The 10470-nt window shown below is 28.8% G+C and overlaps 1 protein-coding gene across 1 annotated transcript; it reads right to left on the bottom strand.

Annotated features, from left to right (window-relative positions):
• Positions 1 to 3128: 3128 nt before the first annotated feature.
• LOC106787972 (serine/threonine-protein phosphatase 4 regulatory subunit 4-like) lies at positions 3129 to 9972 on the bottom strand. Its single transcript, XM_014750788.1, has 16 exons — positions 9589 to 9972; positions 8861 to 9111; positions 8711 to 8784; positions 8494 to 8600; positions 8088 to 8317; positions 7860 to 7982; positions 7648 to 7754; positions 7381 to 7572; positions 7143 to 7301; positions 6874 to 7056; positions 6301 to 6747; positions 6089 to 6221; positions 5971 to 6013; positions 5815 to 5891; positions 5685 to 5727; positions 3129 to 4913 (listed from the first exon to the last, which is right to left on the bottom strand). The coding sequence occupies exons 1-16, from the start codon at positions 9633 to 9635 to the stop codon at positions 3944 to 3946; spliced, it is 3186 nt and encodes a 1061-aa protein (XP_014606274.1). The 5' UTR covers positions 9636 to 9972; the 3' UTR covers positions 3129 to 3943.
• Positions 9973 to 10470: the final 498 nt, after the last annotated feature.

Below are 10470 nucleotides of genomic sequence, written 5' to 3'. Positions count from 1 at the left end.
TGTATCAGCAGTAGTATGAATAATAAAAATATTTGTTGACAAATTCTCGATTTATTATACATTTTCGTTAACATGACTTCATTATTTCTTTTGTTAAATAATTTCGTATCATCACAGATTCTCTTTTTTTAATACAGAGTAAATTTCCAAAATAAAACATTTTATAAGAATAAGTATAGATAATTATTATAAGCATGTAATTGTTTAAAAAATACTGTTTATCTAAAAAAAAAAAAAAAATAATACATAAATATTCATCATGAAACGAAGTGAACGAGAGATAGGTGCATATAAAATCAGTTTTCAAGAGAGGAATAATTGAAAATTTACAAGATATTATAATCATTGTTTTATATAATAATATGTTTGTAATTATAGTATTTTATTAGTAATTTTAAAATAGTAATAAGTAATCAACACATTTTTAGCTTATGAAAGAATTTCATGTTTTTGTAACTTTTATAGTAAATGAAACGTATAAATAAGACTTTAAAATTGTAAAAAATAAGAAACAAATAGTCCTATAAATTCATTAATACAAGTAATATATATATCTGAACAAGTTCATTTCTATACTGTGTTTCAACTTGATTTTTCATATATATACTCTAGATATTTTCTGGCACAAAGTCATTATACATGATAAATCTGTACAAAAATAAATAGCTGTATTTTAAGCACGATTGATAAAGACTGAATTGCATTATATATTTCGATCCTTTCATGATTCAAGTATAATCTTCCATCAAGTTAACTGGTTTTTCTTCGAATCATCAACATCCACCACATTGTAGCTCCTAATTGCATATTAAATTTTATAAATTTTTTATATTTTAACATTTTAATATTTCTTTTAAAATTAGGAATAATAAAATACTCCATTATATTGCCTTATAAATTAAACAAAAAGTTATTATTAATTGAAAAATTATAATAAAGATCGTAAAGTCTTTATAAGATGAATATTTTGTTATATCTAATCTAAATGCATATACCCTTCTCTCAAAAATAGCCACGATATACAATTTAATGTATGCATTTAAGCGGTCGTCTTTATAACATAAATAATTCTATGCAGATTAGAAATTTGTTATTCTAAAAAATTAATTTTTCCTTTAATATTTTTTACTAAGTTTACTACTATCATGATTCACATTCGTTTTTTTTATCTTGTATTTTCTGTTAATACTATTAACTAGGTCAAAAAATGTTGCTTTCTGTTGCTTCACAATCCTGCTTCTTGAGAGAGGTATATTTGTTATCTAAAACAATATCGGCACGCAATAGTACCAGCAAACTGACACTTCTGTGCATTTAAAAGCTTAAAGAATCTAACGTATACATACATACACGCGTACACGCAACCCTGACGCATATATATATTATATGACTACATAAATAATTTTTTTTACAGAGTTTTGTACATTAGTATATTGAAATATTAATTATTTCTTTGGCTTAGAAGCGCTTACAGTTTTTACAAAAAAATTATTTATAAGCTGTATATAAATAAGTGAGCAATTGTACATACTCATCATACATATGTTTTTATATAGGATCTTTCAACATTATAATTGTCTCCACAAGTTTTTAAATGTAGCCCCGTTCGTAATAATTAATTTTTTACAGATTAAGCCTTTTCAATATCTATAAAGGTTTAATTTAAAACACAGTATCGTAATCGAATTCGTAACTTGAATATTTCCCACAATATTATTTAAATATCTTATTGAAAATGAAAAAAATTTTTAATTTTTATAATAGAAATCAATTTCACAAAAATATTAGCTTCAATTTAATTACGAATCATATAGTGAATATATTTTAATAAGGAGAATGTAAAGTCCAATCTACTTTTCGATTTTGTTTCAAAATGGAAATAGTTCAATACTACGATTACATTCAATATTAGAATAATGCATATTCTATTTAGCAGTATTATGTAATTCTGTAAATACGTTTCCTATAAGCGTATTATTACACAGGCCAGATCTTTTATGTTCTACATATAATCTTCTAAAATATTAGTATTGCATAAAATCTCTTTGCAAAATGAAATATTTTTGTCATATATACTACTACTATATCTTACTATATACATATACACACACACACACAGCGTGAGAAATAAACAGATAAGATCCTATTTGAAGAATATTTTATCAAAATTATATATTCTTCCTTTATATATATATGGACTAGATTAGTATTAACGTTTACAAAATACTGTAATTCTATTGACTATTATTTATCTTTTTTTTTTAATAAATTATTAGTTAATTGTTTTCCTAATATAAGATCTTTTTTTTATTAATAAATATGATTTATAATGTCTAAGAATTACAAGTTTGCTGCTATTACAACTTTGAAGCAATTGTCCTTCCATCCAATTTTTCAATCATTAAATTTAACATCATACAGTCTTACAACATAAGCAGGCACCCCAATTTCTATTTGTTGAATGTGATAGCATATCTTTAAAAGTACTATTTAAAAAGAATAATTTTATATGTTAGTTTTGTTAAAATTAACAAACAGTGTAATTATTAAATCTAAGTACTTTGAAAGATAAAAAATAAATTATACATTCATACGTTAAAATGCATAATGTTACTGAAAATTAAAATTAAAAAATTATGTCACTTTGTAAAAAAGATGCTGATAAAATGATAAGTAATTAATATGTATGAATATAAGACGTTTAAAAAGATATTTTCCTGCTTATGAAAGTATTATGCTACATTTTAAAAATATACTATTATTTGCAGAAATATTTTTTCCTTATATTTTTTACGTACAAATTTATGTTTACAGACGCAAGTACGCATGCTTGTCTTCTATAACTATCAGAAATAATAAAAAATAATACATATATTGGATATATACACGTTCGTTATTTTTTTTTATAATTCGTTATAAGAAATAAAAGCAAAAATAATGCATAGATTATTTTTTGACTGCATAAAAATACTACTATATATGTGTGGGGTTAGAGAATATTTTAGAAGTGTGCGTGCATAGTGTATAAGTATTCATAAAGAAATGTTATTCTCTAGCTGTTATGTGTACGATGGTATGAGTGTGTGAGAGAATGTTTCGTGGAACGAAGGAGAAAGAAACGGTTTCTCTAGATTAGGGTATTTGTTTAGATTGTAAGGTTACACCGTCTGGACTTGCCGCCTTTGTGCAGCTCTATCGAGATCTCTCGAACGTTTTCGATTCGGAAATGCAGAAAGAATCCCTTGTTCATGATTGGGAATTATCAAGAGGTTTCTGGAGGGAATTCCAGAAAATGGTGAGAGACGATGGAGGAGAGGTAAAACTTAAATAGCTGACGGAAGGGACCGGACAAGGCATTCCGTTATAGTTCTTTGATATATACGACGAGTGTTAGGTGTGAAAGGAAACGATAAGACAACGGGGGATGGTGAAGGGATACGAAAGACGAAGATAAGCGACGACGAGTCGAATACAGCGTGTCCTTCGCTAATTACGACGGTTGTTTTCGGGTTATGATAAAGAATAGCATCTGATATCTCGTAGCAAAAGATTGTAACTTTAGATTATAGATATTTACTATTCTATCTCATTTTAAACCTATTATACCTAAATCGGTTAACATTATTGTTAAGCGTTATTAAATAAATAAATTATATTACTTCTATATTTTTAAATAAAATAAAAAATAAATCTTACATATGTTATATCTATTGCAAGTGACATCTACGCATTCGCTATAAAATAAATATTTGTCTAGGGAATTTGCATAAAATTATAAAGCTAGAATAAACTGTTTTTTGAAATGAAATTTAGTATGAATGTATCTTATTCAAATAGTTATTTTGATTCAATATTTTGATGGTGAAACTAGGATTAGTACGTAGAAATTTGTATGCATTATATCAAATGCTTTTGAGGTCCCTAATTAACTATGCAATAGATTTCAAATTTTTTTCTTTACTAAACGTACTGGTAATTTACTATCTCTACTTCTTGGACTTCCAGCTGTATTACTTGGTGTATTGCGTGAAAGTACAAGTATACGACGTATTTTATTGAGCTGTTCATTACTCAAACTTCTTGTTAAATGTCTTTCGGTAGTAGAACTAGAGACATCTTCAATCTCTTCACTATTAAATCTGATTATAGATCCTAAACAAACGGGACTGGAAGCTCTAGTAGCCGGTGCTGTTCTACTACCTGATACTACAACATCTCTTAGGGGAATTTTACTAACTCCCTGATTATGATTTACATCCAAAGTAGAATATCGCCTTAAATTTCGACCAAAATAATCTGTCATATCTAGACTATGTCGTTTGAACTTTAGTTTAGAGTCCTTAGAATAATCTGGATGTTTCAAACCAGAATTCATAGAATGTCGTTTAAGACTTTCTATTCCATATTTAGGTTGGGTAATTTTTATTTTATCTTTGTCTAATATTAATGAATTTCTCTTCACTTTGTCGTCTACAGATCTTCCTTGATTCACGTCAAATCCAAATCTTTGTTTATTACGACGGAATACTGAATATCTGTCAGTTCTTGATTCCGAATTAACGATTAATTGATCATTTGAATTTTCCTTTAACATATTTCGGTGTCTTAAACCTTCTTCATAATCCATAGAACGTATAGTTTTCAAATGATCAGCTGTATTTGCGATGTGTTTGGTATGGTCCTCATATTCAATGGAAGAATGTCTTTTAGATTCTATTCCTTTATAACTTGCACTACTGCTTCTCCAAGATTGTTCCCCATCACAGTCTCTTCTAATTCTGGTAATGGCTACTTTTAAGTTTTCCATTGAACACTTTGGTGTATTTTTGGGCGAAGAAAGTTTTGGTATTTTAATACCTGCATCCACTAGGAACTCGTTGTCTGACAGCGTTACAGGTATCTCATGCACAGAACTAGAAGCCCAACAAGAGTTATTATAATTCATGGGAAAGTTTGCAATGACTGGGGTTTTATCACCGACAACAATGTTAGTAGAAGCTTTTTGCGAGTAAGGATCTGCAGATAGGATATTTTTTAGAATATCTTGCTTTAGTTCACTTCTAGGATACGCGCGAGTGTGTTGTGGACTTATATTGTAACATGTACAATAGTGAGATATAAATTCCTTATGTTGAAGATCACACATATGTGGCTATCTAAATAAAGAGGATACATTAATGGTTGAAGAGGATTGACCCATTCTTTCCAGATATTGTATCAGATGCATTTTGTTAGACCAATCTCTTGTTAAGTTGTTGCTAGAAATACTAGAAGCACACGAATGCTAGCATCTAGATCTTGTTTTTACTTAATTAACTAACTAATTTTGGATAATACGCGGCTCAATATAAAAAATATATCAGATATATCATATATACCAATGACAGATAGATAAAAGAATGTAGCTTGAGAAAGAATATAAATTCGGTAGTTTATTCAGCATGCGAAAAGCTTGTTATTTAAGAAGTACGTATATGTCTAAATTTCATTTGTAAGATATCTATCTTAATTATTTTTATAAGATTATTAATTGGAAAAAATATATTACTATAAAATAAAAGTGTTTTATATTTGTTTGAAGTAAGATAGTTGTTTCATCAATAATGTACATATCAATCTTATAAAAACAAAGTATTAAATATTAGAAAATAAAAATAAAGAATTAAATATAGAAATGTATTTACCTGCTTTTTAAAGCTTCCGTTGTATGTCGAGGAGTTGTAATATCTATAAGTAAGAAAATAAAAAAAAACATTTTTATATATATATATAATTTATTCAAGTAATAACAAGAATAATAAATAATTAACTTACGTTTTACTGGAGGTGACTTAGTTACATTGTGTATTTTAATTTGCGGAGACTGTTCTATTTTCATTCGAGGCTGTGGTCTGAAATATTACGTTTAAGATATGAAATGTTTAATAAAATAAATGCATTTTTGTTTATTATATAGAAGATTTAACTTACAATGTTTTTGTTGTTCCTTCTATATTTAATCGTCCTCGCGCAGCTAAAATTAATATACATAAAAAATAATTTAATTCTTAAAATAATTGTATATTTTACTTTATCAGAATGAACTTACGAGCACTGATAGTTTTCTTTGAAGTTGTTCCAACAGAAACAGAAGACTTTCCGGTGCCCGCATGCAATAATCTTTTTTCTTCGTCAAATTTTCTAGCATCTTCTAAATCTTGCTTAGTCATTTTACCAGTACCCTAAAATCAAACGTCCATTATATTAAAATATCAATTTCTATTTTCATCTCAACTCAATTCATTTGTACAAATGACTTACACTCTGCCTCTCATATCTGACCTCCGTTTGTTCTAACTTCTGAACAGTATTCGTTAACATATCTACTACATCTCTATCTTTTTCACTGTTCAGTAAATGTCTGACTGTTGCTTCTAATGTTGTCAATAATTTTTTATCCGTAGGTAACCAAAGTTGACTCTTTAAAATGGGTAATAAAGATACTACTTTTAATCTGATGTTAGCCACAGGATCCTCGGCAAGATTTAATAAAACAGTAAAAAAATTCTCTTTAAAATAAGCAGAAGAAAATATATTTAATGCTTCGACCATCATACGGACGAATATCATTCTCACATAACAATCGGGATTATTAGCTAGTTCGACATAGATTTTGTTTCTAAATTCTGCTTTTTGCATAAATTTAGTATTATACCGTAGAAGGACAAGAAACAATCTTCCAGCAGCAAGACGTACTGGTAATGGCCTCTGAAATTTAAAGAAAATTGAAACTACTTTAATATTTCAATATTAATATAATAATATATGTTTTTAAAAGAAATCTTTTTAACATATCGTTTTAAAAAAGAATTCCACTAATTATTTTCTACTTACTGCATTTAAGATTCTAAATGAAACCAATGGTACAAAATAAGAATATATAATGTCACTGGGAAAACATTTAGGTAATATTTCAAGTTGTGCATGCATAGTAGAAGCCAGTCTCCAATTATGTGTAGATGCAATTTTTGCTTCACATATTAACAAAGCTTTGAGTATTTCCATCAAAGTAGAATCCTATATATCAAGTAATAATTTATAAATTTGATTGAACACTAATATATTTTCAAATTTATTATATTTAATGATCAATTTATTTTTACCACTCTATCTGGTCCAATAGTTTGACTTTGAATTAAACATTCAAGCGTTGATGATATGTTTGGAACTAATTTCTGTAATACTTCCTCTGGATCGTTTTTTAATAATTTAATGAAATCCGCTTTGATCCTGCCACTTTTCATTCCTAATATTTTGGCAACCTAATTGTTAAATTATATAGAAAATTACCTATTATAATATATTAATTTTTATTTTGAAAATTAATTTTGTATTACTTACTTCATGAATTCCACTCGCGACTGTTCCTCTAATTATATAATAAGAATCATTGGTTAAAGCACTAAAAGTGGAAAGTAAGGAATCTACGTCTTCGACAGAGGGTGATATAAAGATGAACATAGCAGGAAGATTAAACGCAGAATATCGTCGGCATTCCAAGTGTTTTTCATAATCGATAGAACTACTCTCGAGCTAAAAATTATATTTTAGTTACATAATTTATTTGAAATATTAATTATTGATAAGTTTGAATATTATAATGCTTACTAAAGGAAGATCTGGCTTAGCTTGTTTCTTCACGGATGGTATACCCATTTGTGCGAGTTGTTGAAAATACTTCAAGAACCATAACTTTTCTGTAGGTGATAGGTACTCTGAAATTATAACGTTTTATAAAATATACATCTTGTTTAAAGGATGTTTCAAACCAAAACAAATTTCGACTTTAAAAGTATATCTTGTAGTTTTTAAATTCTTACTTTCTAAGCCAAGAACAAGTTTCCCAAATTCTTGAGCAATCATACAAATCACATAATCTTCCGATTTAGCAGTATTTTCACACAACTTTTTGATAAGTGGACCTATGATGGTTTTTATTGTATCTGTAAACGACGAATTCCTATATAATCATAGTTGAAATTTAAAGAAATTGTATAAGGCGAATCATTCAAATATTAAGTCGTGTTATGTAATATTACATATCCTACCTTCCTGAAAATGAGGTAACAGGTATACTATTGCCTGCACAAATGCGTACCGTACATTGCTTTCCTCATCCCTTGCTAATTCTACAAGAGATGGTAGCAGAGCAGATTTTAAAGACTCAGGACCAAGACCCTCTGCAACAAAACGTAGCTGCAAGCAAATACTAGCTCGTACCGCACTATTCACATCTTGACAAAGGGACTGTACTGTTGGTAGAACTTCTTTTTGTACCCTAACAATAATTTTTTGGTAAGAGTAAAGCAACATTTTTACAAATCTAATTAACAATTCTTTTTTCTTTTCTATGTGTAGCAGAGTAAAATTTAAAAAAAAAATTACTTTGTTATAGATCAAAATCGTACACGCAAGACAAAATGCTGATTAATTCAAACTAAAATGTATACTTACAAATCGGCATTAAATCGTGTACAAATTTTTCCTAATAGCCTGCTGCACATCATTCTAGAATAAATTGATTGTGATAATTGCCCTTTACTTACAGCCATTGGAAGAATCTGTATATATGGACATGGACATAAGTTTATATTATTTTCTATGTGTATTTTCTATAATGTATAATAATATAAGAATGAGAGACATGTGTTCTTATAAAATATATGTAAACCTGTATTCTTATGACTTCTATTGGCAGTAATTCTATCACATCCAGTAAGGTCTCCAGCCATGCATAACCGATTACTTTGAACAAACATATAAGTTTCATATTAATTGAGTCCTAATACAAATCTTTGTTTGATATAGGCAATCATTATACCTGGATCGCGACTTTCAAGCGAATTTATTATAGTTTGTAGGAATGTCTGACTAAAGATACTGTGGCTGACAAGCTTCTGTTCTAATATAGTTTTAAATGTTGATGCAGCAGCAATATGAAATTCTGTACAAGCAGTGGCAAGAGCCTGCTGCATTTTGGGAACTACTCGTGACATACATGACTGTGCGTCTGTAGCTAAAAGATTTGGTAAACTTTGTATAACGCTAAGCTTTTGGATTTCCTCTCCTACCCTGTAAAATAGAACAAAACAATATATAAATTTTTTCAAAGTATAAGAAATATTATTTGAAAATACATTGGATGCATAAATAAAAACAACAATATTTTATAAGTATTTTCCACTATTATACTACATATTACGACCCAATTAGAATTTGCCTACTTGAATATTTCATCATTATGATCATTGTCAAGGTTTTTAATCAACGAGAAAAGGAATTTTCAATTACATTTGAACTGTTTATGTACATAAGGTAATAATTTTACAATGTACATTTCCTTAAAGGAATATAATTGGAGACATTAATACGACAGGACTGCGCGCTCCTTGAGCGATGATGTATATATTTATAGAATCGTGTAGCGGGAAAAAATAGTAAAAAGGAAATGGACGAAGATACAAACACACCACACAGCTATCATCGATCAACGGAAGAGACAAGTTTGGAGAATGAAAAGTGTGTCGGTGCAGGTAAGCGAGTACTTACGGATCGAACGTGCTCTCGCTCGGAGCTTCATCTTTTTCTTGCCACATTTTTAAAAGTTAACTTTATTATTCATCGATGCCACAAGATACGTAAAAGCATTGTTCGTTGTTGCTGATATGTGACCATGAGATTTTGATACATACGTCTTTCATGACGGTACGCGTTTTCCGTAAATCAAAGTAGAAAAGAATGGATACAAATCGATCAAGCAAACGAACGAATTAACGTGAATTAACGAACGAAAATAAAAACAACTAATAATTTGAACCTTCGTAATAATATAAACAGCACTGTTCAGTATTCGGCCGTGATGAGCCGCACTACCTCCACTTTCGTCGCATCGGACACTTCTGTCGCGCCGACTCGCGAGATTAGTCGAATGTAACCGAACGTAAACGAATCTAACCGAATGTAACCGAATCTTATCGAATCGCCGCGTAAATAATTATCTGTAGAGAGAATGGTGTGACAGATTCTTCCTCCTCTTTCTCCTCCTCCTCATTCACCTCCTTTTTCTTCTAACAATAAGTGAGAGAGGAACTTACGTAATAAGAGATAATGACTACTACCAATTAAACTTTTCCTTGTAATTTTATCGATTACTTTTTCTTTTCCACCAGATAATTTGACTAATTTACATTTCGAATATTTATTGATTAATTATTTTATATTTCAAAACTCTTGTGTTATATATCGATTAACGTCAAGATATATATGTATATGATGATTGCATATGACTAGTCGTATGACTCATTTAAATTTCTTTTTGTATTTTAAATGCGTAGAATTGAATATCTGCACATTAATATTATTCAACTTGTGTAATCCTCCGAGGAAGTGCGATTTAATTATCTTAAACGAAGATTTGTCGTTTTTACATCT

Source organism: Polistes canadensis, unplaced genomic scaffold, assembly GCF_001313835.1.
Source record: "Polistes canadensis isolate GaletaPanama2010 unplaced genomic scaffold, ASM131383v1 scaffold_121, whole genome shotgun sequence".
Classification (NCBI taxonomy): domain Eukaryota; kingdom Metazoa; phylum Arthropoda; class Insecta; order Hymenoptera; family Vespidae; genus Polistes; species Polistes canadensis.
This window is presented reverse-complemented; position numbering and strand designations above follow the sequence as displayed.

What these genes read in the sequence shown, in the direction of transcription:
- LOC106787972 (XM_014750788.1), bottom strand. Translation starts at nt 9,635, where the DNA reads ATGTGGCAAGAAAAAGATGAAGCTCCGAGCGAGAGCACGTTCGATCC. An exon ending in ACACGATTTAATGCCGATTT is followed by an intron (nt 8,318 to 8,493) that starts GTAAGTATACAT and finishes AATTATTGTTAG; the next exon opens with GGTACAAAAAGAAGTTCTAC. An exon ending in TCGCGAGTGGAATTCATGAA is followed by an intron (nt 7,302 to 7,380) that starts GTAAGTAATACA and finishes TTTAACAATTAG; the next exon opens with GTTGCCAAAATATTAGGAAT.